This window comes from Carlito syrichta, unplaced genomic scaffold (assembly GCF_000164805.1).
Source record: "Carlito syrichta isolate Samal-C Ts95f unplaced genomic scaffold, Tarsius_syrichta-2.0.1 Scaffold130537, whole genome shotgun sequence".
NCBI lineage: Eukaryota > Metazoa > Chordata > Mammalia > Primates > Tarsiidae > Carlito > Carlito syrichta.
Window position 1 is genome coordinate 19752 of NW_007074633.1, and position 17113 is coordinate 36864.

Consider the following 17113-nt stretch of genomic DNA (forward strand, 5'->3'; position numbering starts at 1 on the left):
AAAAAAAAAAAAAAGAAAGCTGGGCATAAGGAGGTGGAGGTGTGGGCAGGACCCCATCAGCCCATTCTGGGGGGCCCTGCTGGGCGTCTGGAGCCCGTCAGGGCAACGTTCTGTAGCTGGTCCATTCACTGGGACTTTTTTCTCAGGCTTTGCAACCGCCATCCTCAGCAACAACTGGCTGGACGACCGCGCCGAGAGAGACGGACCGGCCCAACTGATGTGTGAGCTGACGCCACACTTTGACTTTCTGATAGAGTCGTGTCGCGTCGGGATGGCCAAGCCTGAGCCTCAGATCTACAAGTTGTTACTCGACACCCTGAAGGCCAGCCCCCACGAGGTATGCGATGCTTGCTTTCAGGGGAGAAGAATGCTCCAGAGAAAAATTGAGGAGTGAGCTGGTGGGGAAGTTCTGGGTCTGGCAGGGCAGTTCTAGGTCCACCTCTCCAAGACCGGGGCTTCTCCTAAAGGACTTTAACCCATCCTTTAGTCTAGAAAGTTCTCCCGGGGTGGGTATCTGGCTCCTTTGTGTGGCCTTTACGGGACTTTGGTCACAACAAGCATCCTCAAAAACTGTTATACCAGCTGCCTCGGTTTACTTATGAAGAGACAATGGGCCGGGCACAATGGCGCACACCTATAATCCCCACACTTTGGGAGGCTGAGCCCAGGAGTTAGAGGTCAGCCGGGGCAACATAGCAAGACTCTGTCTCTAAATAAAAGCAAAAACTTAGCCAGGTGTGGTGGCATGCACTTGTAGTCCCAGCTACTCGGAAGGCTGAGGCAGGAGGATGGCTTGCGTCCAGGAGGTCAAGCCTGCAGTGAACTGTGACTGTGCCATTGCCTTGCAGCCTGGGCAACAGAGGAAGACCCTATCTAAGAGAGAAAGAGAGGGAGGGAGGGAAGGAGGGAAGGAAGACTCTGGGAGACTTTCTTAAGGCCACAAGGCTAGTCAAGTATTGCTACAGCCTCCTGCCAGACGCCTGTACCCTGACACCTGCCCTTCACCTGTCTCCCTAAAGCACTGCTCTCAGGTGTCTCCCTACTCTTCATCCTTTTTTTTTTTTTGAGTTCGAGTCTCACTCTGACACCCAGACTGGAGTGCAATGGCCACTCCCGGCCACCACAGCCTCACCTGCTGGGTTCTGGCGATCCTTCCGCCTCAGCCTTCTGAGTAGCCGGAATTACAGGCATGCGCCACCACGCCCGGCTGATTTTTTTATTTATTGTAGAGATGAGGTCTCGCTGCCCAGGCGGGTCTCGAACCCGCGGGCTCAATCAATGTACTCACCTCAGCCTCCCAAAGGCACGGGATTACAGGCTGAGCCACCGAGACCGGCTTACTCTTCCTCTTTAAAAGGGGATTAGACCGAGATCAAGTTCCTTATCCTCATACTTCTGACCCTCCCTTGCTGGCCCCACCTCCCCCATCAACTGATCAGAACCAACCCTGGACTTCGTCTTTGGGATCCCTGCTGAGTTCCATCCCGGGACCCCTCCTTTCTCCTCTAGGTCCACCTCTCCAGCTTCTGCTCTTCTCGATACCTGGAGTCCATCAGAGCAGGGCTGTGAATCTACCCATGACCAAAAATGTGTCAGGCTTCCCCCTTACGGTTTCTGGGTTGGAGGCGCTGCTTGAAATTCTAGGCTGCCTTCATCCAAGATCGTAAGAAAATGCACCTGTGTTTTCTTCTGAAACTTCTAGGAATGAACTTTCTTTTCTTTCCCTTCCTCTCTCCCTCCTTCCTTTCCTTCTTTCCTTATTTCTTGCTCTTTAAGTTTAAATCTTTGATCCTTTAAGAATCTATTTTGGGGCAAGATGTGAAGTAAGGTTTCTTTATTTTTTCTCCCAACCAGTAAACCAGTCATACCAACACTATCAAATAATCTTTCTCACTGACTGGATACAGCACCATTATTAGAAACTAAATCCTGGCCAGGTGCGGTAGCTCACACCTGTGATCCCAGCACTTTGGGAGGCTGAGGAAGGAGGATCGCTTGAGCCCAGGAGTTTTGAGATCGGCCTGGGCAACACAGCAAAACCTCCGTCTCTACAAAATAAAAATAAAAGTAAAAGAAACGAAATTTCTACTTGTATTTAGGTCTGTTTCTAGACTCTTTTCTATTTCATAGATACGTCTATTTCTTTTCCAGGACCAACTCTTTTACCTCTTGTAGCAGCATCATTTGTTTTATTATCTGCTCTCTTTGCAGTTCTTTTCCAGAAACTTTTTTTTTTGTTTTGGTCTTTTTAAACCTGTTGATTTTCCCGGATGAATGTAGTGTCATCTTGACTGATGCATATAGGCTCTCAATCTTTTGTTTTGTTTTGTTCTGAGTCAGGGTCTCCCTCTGTCATGCATGCTAGAGTCACCACAGCTTCTACCTTCTGGGCTCAGGCGATCCTCCGGTCTCAGCCTCCCCATCAGCTGGGACTACAGGCGTGCGCCACAAAACCCAGCTGATTTTTTTGTACAGACAAGGTCTTGCTGTGTTTTCCAGGCTGGTCTCGAACTCCTACGCTCTTAATAGTTTTGCAGTTTTGGAATTGGCTGAAACCAGAAGGTACATGGTGGGGACATATTTACCTATGTGTTTCTGTGTATGCATATGTAATTAAATGCTTTTAGTTTTAAGAGTGGGCAGTTAAGAAAGAAAACGAATTTTTCATCTCCTCACCATATCATAACCCCTGTTCGTAGATTAATAAGTTTGTTTCCAGTGTTCTTCCTCGTGCACGAGTTTTCCTTTGGTCGATGTGACACTGGTGTCTGTGCTGTTTCGGGTTCAGGTTGTTTTCTTAGATGACATCGGGGCTAATCTGAAGCCTGCCCGGGACTTGGGGATGGTCACCATCCTCGTCCACGACACCGACACGGCCCTGAGAGAACTGGAACAAGTGACTGGGATGCAGGTAATGTGACCTCTGAGCAAGTTGGGCTTCCTGCTGCTTATCTGGGGTGTGTGCCCCAGGAGAGAATGTTGCGAGTGGTGAGCCAGTGTCTGTGGAGTTCATTGCTTCGTGTGTGACTCCCCGGCCCCTCTGGTGGGGTCCCTCACCCATCACACCATCAGCACAGTGTCCTTGAAGCCCGTCTTGTTTCTTTCTCTGCAGTCAGTAAACAGGGAAACCGCTGCTCTGAGAACAAGCATTTATACTAGTCTCAGTGCCAGAGTCGGGAACCAAGACACAGGTGGGATGTTCCAAACCAACCTGACCTTGCGTTTTAGAGTCAATATTGAGAACTTGACCGGGCGCAGTGGCTCACACCTGTCATCCCAGCACTGTGGGAGGCCGAGGCAGGAGGATTGCTTGAGCGCTCAGGAGTTTGAGACCAGCCTGGGCAACATAGTGAGACCTTGTCTCTACAGAACATCAAAAAATTAGCCAGGCATGGTGGCACACACCTGTAGTCCCAACTACTCAGGAGACTGAGGCAGAAAGATTGCCTGAGTCCAGGAGGTCGAGGCTGCAGGGAACCATAATTACACCCCTGCATTTCATCCTGGGCAACAGAGTGAGAACCCAACTTAATAAAAATAGATATTGAGAACTTTTACTCTGTGGAGCAGAGCCCCTACCTGGTCCGCCCAGGCTCTCAGGCTAACTGCTTAGTTCCACCCTGCACACATCCCTTGACAGTCAGAGGGAAGCCTCTGAGGTAAAACCTGTTCCTCTCTAAGGCAGAGGGTACAGCCTGCATATGTCCCTGGGCTGTCTGAGGATGCGTCTGTTCTGCCAGGCCTGAGTCACCTTGTTCTTCTGGGTTGGCCTAAGGTCGCTACCTCACTCGTCCACAGGTGTGGTGCCCCAGTCCTTGTAGCTCAGGAGAGAGGCCCCAGGCTGTACGTCCCAGGCTGCATAGCCATGGCCGCAAAGGGACCTGGGTAGTTTGCTCGGGCTGCCTCGACTGGGTGGCTTCTCTTGCAGACATTTACGTTCTCACCGTTCTGGAGGCCGGAAGACCAAGATCAAAGTGCCAGCAGGGTTTGTTTCTCCTGGGCCCTTTCTCCTCGGTGTGCAGGTGGCTGCCTCCCTCCTGTGCCCTGACGTAATCTTTCCCCTGTGTCCGCAGGCCTCTGGTGTCTCTGTGTCCTGGTCTCCTCTCCTTCTAAGGACGCGGGTCACACTGGGTCAGGGCCCACCTAACGAGCTCGTTTGCCTCCGTCACCTCTTTAAACGCCCTGTCTCCAGACACAGTCGCCGTCTGAAGTCTTGGGGGTTGAGGCTTCAGCATGTGAACTGGGGGGGATACAATTCGGCCCATAATAGGGTTGGCTTAATTTCTGTCCTTGACAAGTAAAATCCACATCTAGTGACTTCACAAGCTTAAAGCGTCTTGCCCAAGCTTAGTTCATTCAGCGTTCTGCAAACCTCGTGGTCTCAGGCAACAGAGAGGAAAGCACATCGGACTTGGGATCAGGGTACCTATGTGCTGTCTCCCTTGCCGGGTTGTCTTCTCATCACGCCTGAGCCACAGATGTCTGTCCTGTAAAACTGGGAAAGTAAGCCGTGCCCCGCCTCTTCTCCTCAGAGGGATGGGGAAGATACAAGGAAAAGTGAAAACTCTTGCCTTTTTTTTCCCTGTCTTAAAATACATACAACATACAATTTACCATATGAACCATTTTTTAAGTGGACAGCTCAGGAACATTAAGAACATTCACGCTGTTGAGCAGCCATCACCTTTCATCATCCTAAAAGGACACTCTGCCACCCCTTAAACAAAACTCCCCACTCTTCGTCCCGCAGCCCCTGGCACTTCCTGTTCTACTCTCTGTCTCTGTGAATCTGACTCCTCTGGGGACCTCATGTAAGGGGGAATCGCAGCATTTGCCCTTTTGTGATTGGCTTAGTTCACTTGGCATAATGTTCCCAAGGTTTATCCATATTGTAACGTGGGTCAGAATTCCCTTCCTTTTAGGGCCGAATAATACTTCACTGCATGGAGAGGCCACCTTCTGCTGATCCTTTCACCCGTCCATGGACACTTGTCTTGTTTTGACTCTCTGGCTATTGTGAGTCATGCTTCTACAAACACGGGTGTGCAAATACCTCTTTGAGTCCTTGTTTTAAATTCTATGGGGTATATTCCCAGAAGTGGAATTGCTGGATCATGTGGAAATTTTCTTTTCTTTTCTTTCTCTTTCTTTGAGTTGGAGTCTCACCCTGTTGTCCAGGCTAGAGTGCAGTGGCACCATCACAGCTCACTGCAGCCTCGACCTCCTGGGCTCAGGCGATCCTCCCATTCAGCCTCCTGATTAGCTGGGACTATAGGCGTGCACCATTGTGCCTGGCTAATTTTTTTTATTTTTGCAGAGACAAAGTTTCGCCATGTTGCCTAGGTTGATCTCCAAACTTCTGGCCTCAAGCCATCCTCTCGTCTCAGCCTCCCAGAGTGCAGGGAGTACAGGCATGCGCCACAGTGCCTGGCCTGGAAATTCTCTTTTTAACTCTTAAGAAGCTCCTATCCTGTTGTCCATGGTGGCTGTACCTGTTTACATTACTACAGAAATATCATCTTTTTTTTAAGCAAGGGAGAGCATGTTTCCTTCAGTCGTGAATGGATTTTGTAAACTGCACAAACACATGAGAAAATCATTAGAGTAGGAAACCTCCACTCTCTCCACTCCTGGAAGCACAGGAGCATCCCCTGGTGTGGGATGTAGGAAGCCAGGGACACATCAGAGGAGGGGTGCGAGGGACACTAGCCCTGAGCCCTGGGCCTTGGCTGAGTTCCTCCCTGCCACCCCCACCCTGGTCTTCTCCAGACACGGTAGAGGTGGGGTGACTCATCTCCTGTGTCCCTTTGTGGCGACGTCCAGGCAGGGTCTTCCATATTTAAAAGGGAGGCAGATTCCATAGTTTACTTTCCCATTTTAGAGGTCAGAAAACTGAATCACTGAGGAGAGCCCACTCTTTCTCCGGCACTGCCTTCAGGCCTAAAGATGTCATCCAGCAGTAGGGTTCCCAGCATATCTGGCCACAGGGCTCAGGCATGAGGAAGGGTTCACTTACAGGTGCTCAGTGTCTGCTTCTCTATCATTTCTGCCCCAGGGAAGTTGATTCCAGTAAGTCAGAGAAGTCAGCTTCTTGTTGTTCAGGAATTTCCCTGTTTCCTGGGATGGGTTGGCCTAAGCCCTCGAAGACTCCAGAGGGCGGGACAGGGACCTGCAGATGGAAGGCTGTTCTGGGCTGCATTGTGTTTCCCAAACTTTAATTATTAAAATCCCAACCCTTAGTACCTGAGCATGTGACTATATATGAATAAGGGGCATTGAGCTAAAATGAGGTCACGAAGGTGGCCCCTCATCTGTTTAACTGGTGTCCTTGGAAGAGATTAGGGCTGGGCACCTTGGTTCGAGTTCCCAGTAATTCGAGTGCTTTGAGAGGCCAAGGTGGAAGGATTGCTTGAAGCCAGAGAGTTCAAGATCAGTTCGGGCAACATAGTGAGACTCCTGTCTCTACGAAGGATTTAAAAATTAGCAGGCTGTGGAGGCGTGTGCCTGTAGTCCCAGCTACTGGGGAGGCTAAGGTGGGAGGATTGCCGAGCCCAGGAGGTTGAGACTGCAGTGAGTTATGGTCACACCACTGCATCCAGCCTGGGTGACAGAATGAGACCCTATCTCTTAAAAAAACAAAACAAAACAGAGATTAGGACACATACAGGGAGGCACAAGAGACATGCAGACACAGGGGAAGGACCTCTGAGGACATAGGGAGAAGACGGCCATTAGCAAGTCAAGGAGAGGCCTCAGGAGAAACCAACCCTGCTGACAACCTGAGCTTGAACTTCTGGTCTCCAGAACAGTGAGAAAATAAATTTCTATTGTTGAAGCGGCATGTTGTATTCTGTCATGGCAGTCCAAGTCAACTAATAGCAAGGCAGAGTTTGATTCTGTCCTGCATGAAGAAGCAGCCTTTTAGTGGAGGTGGGCAAGGATGGAATGGCTGGTCGTGAGCTTTGCATTCCTCCTGGTGTCCCCAGGAGCCAGAGTGGCCGTCTGAGGAACTGCCGCAGAAAATTGTACTGATTAAAATCTGAATTCCCAGTGGTTCAGAGCAAGCCGTTTTCGTCTTGCTTATGTAAAGTTGAGGTGGCAATGGCCAGGCTTGACTTCACACAGTCATTTGGGAACCCAGGCTGATGGTGGACCATCGTCTTCCACCCGTGGTGGTACGTAAGGTTACACGGGACACCAGCTAGAAGGTGGGGAGAAGAGACCGCAGGGTGTTACGTGGCCGGGCTGTCCTCTTCCATCTGCATTCCGCTGGCCAGATGCCACTGCGCTGGAAGGAAGGCATGGCCTGGAGTCTAGCTGCCCCACAGGAGGGGGCGATGGATTGGCCGGTGCCCTGTGGGGCCCAGGATGGGGTGGTGGGGGTGCCCTCTAGCACCAGGACCCCGGATGTTGTGAGGCTTCTCATGGAAGAGTCTGTCCCCCTCACTGTACCTTTCCCACTTCCAGCTTCTCAGTACTCCAGCCCCACGGCCAAGCCCCTGCAACCCGAGTGACGTGAGCCATGGGTACGTGGCAATAAAGGTAAGCCCACGTTCTCAGTCAGCTGAGGGTTCTCTACCGGGTCATCTGACGTGGTTTGCTGAACACTAAGGGAAGTTGCACTTCCTCTGTCTCTCTCACTCTCTATCCCTCTCTCTCTCCATCACCCATCTGTCATCTAGCTATCCATCCTATCCTGTCATCTATTTATCTGTCTATCCATCCATCCTGTCTGTCTGTCTTCTCTCTCTATCCATCCAGAAACCTATCCATCCATCCTATCATCTATCTGTCTATACACCTATGATCCATCTATCATCTCTCTCTCCATCCTGTCATCTATTTATCAGTCTATCCATCCATCCTGTCTGTCTTAGCGCTCTATCCATCCATGAATCTATCCATCCATCTATCCATCCATCCTATCATCTGTCTATCTATCCACTTATCATCCATCCATCATCTGTCTATCCATCCTTTCTATCACATGTTCATCTGTCTGTCTATCCATCCTATCTGTCTGTCTGTCTTATCTCTCTGTCCATCCATCCATCCTATCATGTCTATCTGTCTATCTATCATCTATATAATCTACCTACTTGTCTATTTATTTTTTGAGACAGCTCTCAGCCCCCAAAAGACAGCAAGTATAGCAAAGCTTGAACAAGTTTCATATTTGAGAAGTAAACAGAGGCAAGGCACAGTGGCTCACGCCTGACATCCCAGCACTTTGGGAGGCCAAGGCATGAGGATCGCTTGAGGCGAGAGTTTGAGACCAGCCTGGGCAACATAACAAGAGTCCATCTCTACAAAAAATCAGAAAAATAGCCAGGTGTGATGGCACATGCCTGTGATCTCAGCTACACAGGAGGCTGAGGCAGGAGGATCACTTAAGCCTGGAAGGTGGAGGTGCAGTGAGCTATGATCATGCCACTGCACGCCAGCCTGGGTGACGGAGGGAGACCCTGTCTCTTAAAAAAAGAAAAGCCATTAACTTTTGTGGAAATTCTCCTGGCATTCTGCATGTTGGCATGAATATCAACGTCCTGTTTAAAATCCTGGAAACACATCTGAACAGCACCATAACTTCTGGCAGTGTGAGGGTCTATAGAGGGGAAGGCAGAGTTGTTTTGCTTTATTTCCCGGCACCGTACTCCTCTCTTCGGGCTTCTTGTGTTACAAGGTAAGCTGCCGGTTTCGATGTGCAGTCAGGCCAGGGTCTCTTCTCAGCCACCTTTCTCTCACAGGGGGGTCTTTTGCGAGAAAGCTGCGTCACACGCAGTCTGGCAGTGACCCAGGGCCGTCTGCAGACAGGCACCTGGTTCCCTCGGCCTGATGCTGTGGTCTTGCCGCTCCCTTCTCCCTTCTCTCCTCCACAGCCGGGGGTCCGCCTGCATTTCGTGGAACTGGGCTCTGGCCCCGCCGTGTGCCTCTGCCATGGGTTTCCCGAGAGCTGGTATTCTTGGAGGTACCAGGTAAGGAATGCTGGGGAAGGTGCACCCCGCTCAGGTTATGGGGGGGCAGTCATCTAGATGGCATGGCCGGGCCAGGAATGTCGTGAAGAAGCTGACATCTCTGAGCATTGTCTCCGGGTATGACCAGGTTGGGGCAAGGAGGTGATTCTAGACCTCAGGGCTGTGCTACGCACTGAGGAACCTTTGCAGATTAGAAGAGGGCAGACTTCTTCAAGACACCCAATGTCACCTGCTGGGAGATCTCTGCAATGAATATAGAAATCCACAAGGGGGCCAGGCTTGGTGGCTCAGCCTGTCATCCCAGCACTTTGGGAGACTCTGAGCCTGAGGGTTCGAGACCAGCCCGGGCAACTTGGCGAGACCTCGTCTCTGCAATTTTAAAAAAAATTAGCCAGGTGTGGTAGTGTGTGGCTGTAGTTCGGCTACTTGGAAGGCTGAGGCAGAAGAATTGCAGGAACCCAGCAGGTCGACATTGGAGTGGCCGTGAGCGTCCCACTGCACTCCGGCCTGGGCGACAGAGTGAGACTCTGACTCAAAAAAAAAAAAAAAATCATAGTGCTGAATTAGAATGATCTTTAAAACTGTCTGTGGCTGGGCACAGTGGGCTCATGCCTATAATCCCAGCACTTTGGGAAGCTGAGGTGAGAGGATTGCCTGAGCCCGTGGGTTCAAGACCAACCTGGGCAACTTGGCAAGACCTCATCTCTATAATACATAAATAAAAAAGATTAGCCAGGTATGGTGGCATGTGCCTGTAGTTCCAGCTACTCGGAAGGCTGAGATGGAAGGATCGCCAGAGCTCAGCAGGTCGACGCTAGGGTGGCCGTGAGTGTGCCACTGCACTCCACTCTGGGCGACAGAGTGAGGCTCCAACTCAAAAAAGAAAAAAAGAAAAAGAAATCCACGAGGGCTTTGCTAGGGCTGTCTTAGATGCGTTTATGCAGTGTACAAACCCAACCACCATCCATGGTGGCCCTATTCAGGTGAGCTCCTTCCAACCCCAATGGTGAAGATTCCAGGGAGTGCCAGGAAGCTTTTTGTCTTGAGCCGCTTACAGGAATGGAGGGATAGAGGGAAGCAAAGAGGGAGTGTCTGCCAAAGACTGCTGAGACCATGCAGGAATGTGCCTGATTATTTGTTTTCTAGATCCCCGCTCTGGCCCGCGCAGGCTACCGGATTCTAGCTGTGGACATGAAAGGCTATGGGGAGTCATCTGCTCCTCCCGGTGGGTGAGCTGTCTTGCGGCCATCCCGTGTGGGTCACACCTTCGCCCCGCACAGTGCTTTCCCTGGCCCCAGGTCACGGCAGGCAGCCCTCGAGGGGGGCGACTTTATCCCTCCCTCCCTGCAGTGTCCCGTGTCTGTGGACTTTGGTGCTCTGATGCCCCCCCACCACCCTCTGAGTGAAGACAGGAAGCCCAGAGGCCTGCGCCCCGAGGGAGTTTCCTGCTGGTCATGGGGGACACAGGACATAGGATGTATAGTCCGTCCCCAGAACACTTTCCCTTCTGCAAAACCGGAAGTCTGTGCTCATTAACTGATAACCAGTTGATGAATAAGTCTCCAGTCCTCCCTCCCCCAGCTCCGGCAACCCCCACTCCACTTCTGTCTGTGTGAACCTAACTCCTCGGAATGTCACACAAGGGGGACCCAGTCATCTTTTGGAGGGCGGGCCCCTTGCGGCACAGGCGTCCCCCGCCAGGTCAGTGTTCTAGGAACCCATTGGCGTCAGTGAACCAGCCAGCGTCGTGGTGAGAGGCTACTTTCGGCTTCAGTCAATCTGGGTTTTTTTGGAGGTTCTTTCCGTGAGTTTGCCCATTTCATGACGGATGACTTACCAGTATGCCTGCCCAGCCCACTCTGAGTGCTCATCAGTTTTTGACCCCAAAGAGGCATGCCCCACCTTCCCTCTTCACCTGATCTCACCCTGAGCGACTTTTTTGTATCCCTGGGTAAAAACTCCTCAGAGGAAAACGTTTTGCTGATGTGGAAATGGTGAAACAAAAAATGGCAGAAGCGCTAAAAGGCATCAAGATTGAGCAGTGGGAAAAGTGTCTTAATAGGTGTTTTGCGTCGAGTGGGGAGCACTTCGAAGGAGACTGAAGTTTAAAGATGTGAGACTAAAGACAAATGTTTGATAAATAATTCCAGGTCTTAGCTGTGGTTTCACGAATCTGACACCAAAAGTACAGGCCACAAAAGCCAAGATACACACCTGGAACTACTGCAGTCTAAGGGTTGAACACATTTTTATGTCTTTGTTTTTTGACAAAAGCACCCTTTTGGTTTCTTAGTATATTTTAAATCATGTGGATCGGATTTATTTATTTATTTATTTATGTGACTTGGATCTCTCATTCTTTTTTTTTTTTTTTGAGTCAGTGTCTCGCTCCATCACCCAGGCTGGAGCGCGGTGGCATGCTCACAGCCACCTCAGCGCGTTGACCTGCTGGGCTCAGGCCATCCTTTGGCCTCAGCCTTCCAAGGAGCTGGAACTACAGGCGAATGCTACCACACCTGGCTAATTTTTTCATTTATTGTAAAGATGAGGTCTCGCCAAGTTGCCCCGGCTGGTCTCGAACCTGTGAACTCAGGCAATCCCCTCACCTCAACCTGTGGGCTCAGGCAATCCCCTCACAATCCCAGCCTCCCAAAGTGCTGGAATTACAGGCTTGAGCCACCACACCCAGTCCATTCCTTAAAAAAAAATACTTTAAAGTTGTGGGGACAATTCAGAATTAGGTATACAAGTGGTCACCATACGGGTAAAGTTTGGGCCTCCCTTTGGTTCCCATTTCACCTGTTTTGAGATGAGGTACCCTTGTTGATGTTATGTGTCTCCCTGCCCTCGGCAGTGACCCACTACTGCCAATTTATTTCTTATAGTATTATGGCAAATGTCCAGGGTCCACTTATGAGTGGGAGCATGTGGTACTCAAATTCCTTGTTTCTGTGATAGATCACTGAGTGTGATAGACTCTAGATCCATCCAAGTTGCTGCAAAGTCCATAATTTTGTTGTTATTTCCCTTATTGTTAATTGCAGAAATAGAAGAATATAGCCTGGAAGTGTTATGTAAGGTAAGCAAGATCTTGGGTTATGGCTGTAACATCTTTTCTGTCCTGGGTGTTCTACTGATATAAGCTAGACGCTTGGGTGTCCATTCAAACCCTAGGGAAGGGTCGTTACATGGCATTTGGGTATAAATTCTTACTAAAAGTTGAGCGACTTCCAATGATAGCCAACATGTATGAAGCCTTGAGTGCATGTCAGGTCCTGCTCCAAGCAACTGACAGAAGAGGAAGCCAAATCACGGGAAGTTTAAAGTAATTGCCTGAGGTCAGCATCTGGTACCAGATTTGAACCCTACAATACTCCACTCCGTCGCCTCTCCATCCTGAGATTTTTTTTTCTTTTTTGAGTCAGAGTCTCACTCTGTCACCCAGGCTAGAGTGCAGTGGTACACTCCCGGCCACCACAGCCTCGACCTGCTGGGCTCTGGCGACCTTTCTGCCTCAGCCTTCCAAGGAGCCAGAACTACAGGCACATGCTACCATGCCCAGCTACATTTTTAAAAATGTATTGTAGAGACAAGATCTCACCATGTTGCCCAGGCTGGTCTCGAACCCACGGACTCAGGCAATCCTCTCACCTCAGCCTCCCAAAGTGCTGGGATTATAGTCTTGAGCCACTGCGCCCAGCCGAAAATTTTTTTTAAATGCCATCTTGGCAAAGATACCTTTGGCCAGACCCAGGGAGTTAGTGTGTGCACTGGTGGACTGATGACTAGGATGGAGTTCCTGTTCTAAGGCAGGCATCGTCACCATCGGGATGAGGGCCCCTCGTCTCAGAGCTGGCAGAGGATGCTGAGACCGAGGTGAGGAGAGACCATGGCCCAGATGTGCCTTCAGCAAAAGCAAAGGCTGGTGGCCAGGGGAGGAAGCAGCTTCCGTGCAGGCTTGGCAATGCTGCTGGTGACATTAACCATACAAAACGCCTCCACTCAGAGCCACAGTCTTGGGGGTGCTCCCTCGTCCTGTGTGTCCCGCAGCCCCCCATGCCGGCTTTGGCATCTCAGAAGCAGAACACAGGTAAAGGCTTCATGTCCAGACAGAGCTGCTCCTTCTTCCGCCACTTCCCAGTCCTCACCGCTCCCACTCTGCTGCTCCTGGTCCTGCTAGTGCCTCCCCTGGGGTCTGGCCGAGGTCTCACCAGTGACCCTGGGGGCCCCGCCCCATGCTGCTGCTGTCTGCCAACCTGACCCCTGCCTATTTCTGTTGAAATCTGTCTCGTGGGTCACTTAAGAGAACGCCTCTCCCGAAGAAAGTTATTTTACCAAAATACAAACAAAATAAAGTGTGGTGCTCCTATCTTCCTGTTCCACCTTTAAAAAATCACTCATAGGCCGGGCTTGGTAGCTCAACCTGTCATCACAGCAATTCGGGAGGCCAAGGCAAGAGGAATGCCTGAGCTCAGGGGTTCGAGACCAGCCTGGGGAACTTGATGAGCCCTCGTCTCTACAATAAATCACAAAACTAGCTGGGCATGGTGGCATGCGTCTGTAGTTCCAGCTACTTAGAAGGCTGAGGCGGAAGGATCGCCTGAGCCCGGCAGGTCGAGGCTGCGGCGGCCGTGAGCGTGCCGCTGCATTCCAGTCTGGGCGACAAGAGTGGGACTCCAACTCGAAATAAAAAATCACTAACACCTCCACGGCTGGGTGTTTACCCAAGAGAATTGAGAGCATGTGGCCACAAAACCCAGACAGAGACGTTCACAGCAGCACTGCTGCTAATAGCCAAAATAGGGAGACAACCAGTGCCCTTCAGCAATGCATGGGTGGACCGAAAGTCATCTGTCTGTATCCAGGAGTATCATTCCGCCGTACAGAGGCGCGAAGTGCTGATGTGTGGAGTGTCTGTGTTGGGAGCAGGGCAGGAACGAGTCATCCTGGGGGTGGGAAGGCCTCTCGCTGCTCTCCATCAGCCACAGGGGGCAAGCTCCGCAGGGTAGTTCTCCCCCCAGTCCCAGAGAAGAGGCCAGGGTTTCTCTCCTGGAGTGGCCGTGAGCCAGCCATGGATGCGTGCTAACATATGCTGAGTGAGGCGCTCATTGTGCATGTCTGGAATCTTCCTGGTTGCTGGGACCTCAGCTGGGAGGCTTCAGCACAGGCATTTATTTTCTCAGCGTTCGGGAGGCCAGAGCGCAAGATGAAGGTGTGAGCAGGGTGGGTTCCTCTGAGGCCTCTCTCCTTGGCTTGTGAGTGGCCATCTTCCCCTCACATCCTCATACGGTCTTCCCCATGGGTCTGCGTGTGTCCTGACCTCTTCTAAGGACACCAGTCCTGTGGGATGAGGCCCCCTCATGACCCCACTCTACCTTAATCGCCTCTTTAAAGGGCCTCCAAAGACAGTCCCCTCCCAAGGCCCTGGCTGAGGAATTCAGCTGGAATCGGGAGGCCCACCATTCAGCTCTTCGCAAAGGCTGAGGCTGGTGGGTGCGGTTTCTGACTCAGTGTGTGTGTTTTCTTTCTTAGGACATGGTGACCTTCCTGGATAAGTTGGTGAGTGGTTCGTTCGGACAGATCTCTTTGGGGAATTCCATTTGGGCCTAGGTGATCAAAAAAACGGTACAAGCCTTCAAGGGCGTCAACTGCTGGAGCCTCGAGCAGGGGTGCAAGGGCAGAGAAGGCACACTTAACTCGAAGGAAAGTAGAGGGAGAGGGAACGCACGGCCAGTGACCTCGGTCTCCTTAGAAGATCACAAAGCTCGCTAGTTGTGCCGAGGGTCTCCGGCTGAAAGGCTGGGCGTTTGTGGCTGCTGTAGAGGGTCATGGGAGCGGGTTGTGGGTTGGGCCTCTCGGAGTCGGAGGCTTTTGGGTCTCAGAGGTCGAGCACCCCCTTCCAGAAGCCTGCCGACACGGGGTGCCTTCTCCATCCTTCCCTAGGGCCTCTCTCAAGCAGTGTTCATTGGCCACGACTGGGGAGGCATGCTGGTGTGGAGCATGGCGCTCTTCTACCCCGAGAGAGTCAGGTAACTAGGCCTCAGACAGCACGCACCGCGGTGCGCCTGGACTTGGATTCCCATGCAAATTGTTCCTCAATTCTTGAACCCCAGGCGGCTTCTAGAGAGCAAGCAGGGGGTCTGGGCCGGCGACGCCTTCATCCTTCAGTGCCCACTGGCACGTCAACAAAGAGGCCCGATGGGCTAAAAAGTCTAAGGAAGCAGCACCCGTCCCCCGTTACAGGTCATGGACAAATAATTCAGGGCCGGGGGTGGGGGAGGTTCAGGGGGGTATGGGAGAGCAGAGGGAAGACAGGAGGAGGGTGGCTGGGCTTCGGGGGGTGGCAGCAGGGTGTCTGCAGCCCAGGACTGGACCTTCAAAAATGTCGCCTTCGGTCCTGCTCTAACCCGGCTGTGTGTCAGATGGCCTCTCAGGTCTTGGCTTCCGCCGCCCCAAAGTGGTGTTGGTGACTCCTACCTGGCTCTGCGACCCACAGAAGACTGTGCAGATGTCCAGTGGGCATGGCAGGCCGTAATCACCATCATGACACTCGTCGTCACTGTTAGACCGGGATTTCGTGGCTGCAGCGAGAGCTTTTGGGGGCGGGTTTGAACCCAGAGTCAGTGTTCTTTGTGGCCACACTCCATTGAGCTGGTGATCTGTGGTTAAAACCCGTCTGACTTCCTATTTCAGCCTCGGGCCTTAGCGAGTTAAACAAACATCGCCCTCCAAGCCGTCTGTATTTCCCTGACTAGTCCAGTTACTTTGTACTTGGCTATGTGTATAAGACTGGAACCACCTGAGAACTTTTTCGGCCTCACCCCCCAGAATCAGTTGGTCAGGTTTCATCAGACTGAAAAGAATCAAACATTTTCTGAAATGTTTTTAAAGTTTTCATACTGTTGTTCGACTGATCTCTCTCTCTCTCTCTCTCTCTCTCTCTCTCTCTCTCTCTCATCTCATTCTCTTTATCTGTTTCTTTCTTTATCTCTCAATCTCTATCTCTGTCTCTATCTCTGTCTCTGTCTCTGTCTCTATCCATATCCTTATCTCCCTGTCCTCTCATTCAAAGTGGAAATAAGGACTTGGTTCTTAAGAATTAGGTTCAGGCCAGGCACCATGGCTCAAGCCTAATCCCAGCACTTTGGGAGGCCAAGGTGAGAGGATTGAGAGGATTGCCTGAGCTCAGGGGTTTGAGACCAACCTGGGCAACTTGGTGAGACCTCATCTCTACAGTAAATCAAAAAATCAATTGGGCGTGGTGGTGCACGCCTGTATTTCCAGCTTCTTGGAAGGCTGAGGCAGAAGGATCGCCTGAGCCCAGCAGGTTGAGGCTGCGGTGGCTGTGAGCGTGCCACTACACTCCAGCCCGGGCGACAGAGTGAGACTCCAACTAAAAAAAAAGAAAAAAAACCAGCTTCACCCAAAAGTCACTCTGCAGACCACATGGCATGCTGCTTGAGGCGTAACCACACGCTGGCTTTACCCCTCAGATTCACCCCTCCTCTCTTCCTGAAACTGTCCTCCTGTGTCCATGGAGGGTGACAGCGCGCCCGTCTGTGGGCTGGATCTCCGTGCGTCTAGTGTCTCTGCATCCACGTGATCAATCGCTGCTTGATTAATCTTCCTGGCTGCAATTCTGAACCCCTCTCCCTCTTCCCAGAAGCCCTCTTGGTTTTCTTGGCTTTCTTCAGCCTCAAGTCCAGCCTCAGGGCCTTTGCGTCCTGGCTTCTCCTGCCTTTCTCTTTCCATTTCTGAATAAGCCCCACTGTTTGCCTGGCCTGTGACTGCAAGGCCTCCTGGCTCCATCGAGCACAGCCACAAGCTTGGGTCCCTTCCAGAGTTTGCTCGAGTTACCTCAGGATGGTCCCCTCCCCAGGCTTGCTTTCCTCTCCCAACTCTCCCCATTTTTTAAAAAGTCATTTTATTTTATTTTTCTGAGTTGGAGTCTCACTCCAACTGGAGTTCAGTGGGATGCTTATGGCCACTGCAGCCTCGACCTGCTGGACTCACGTGATCCTTCCGCCTCCCCCTTCCAAATAGCTGGAACTATAGGCGTGAGCTACCATGCCCAGCTAGTATTTTTTTTTTTTTTGAGTTGGAGTCTCACTCCGTCGCCCAGACTGGAGTGCAGTGGC

The 17113-nt window shown here is 51.4% G+C and overlaps 1 protein-coding gene across 1 annotated transcript in view; it reads left to right on the plus strand.

The window, feature by feature from the left end:
- Positions 1-17113, plus strand: part of EPHX2 (epoxide hydrolase 2) — a 47359-nt gene that overhangs the window by 6234 nt on the left and 24012 nt on the right. The window contains exons 3-10 of the mRNA XM_008049108.2: positions 147-337; positions 2789-2911; positions 7468-7542; positions 8880-8975; positions 10122-10200; positions 12020-12054; positions 14508-14534; positions 14919-15004. Of these exons, the coding sequence (XP_008047299.2) occupies positions 147-337; positions 2789-2911; positions 7468-7542; positions 8880-8975; positions 10122-10200; positions 12020-12054; positions 14508-14534; positions 14919-15004 (712 nt within the window). The remainder of the gene's footprint in view (positions 1-146; positions 338-2788; positions 2912-7467; positions 7543-8879; positions 8976-10121; positions 10201-12019; positions 12055-14507; positions 14535-14918; positions 15005-17113) is intronic.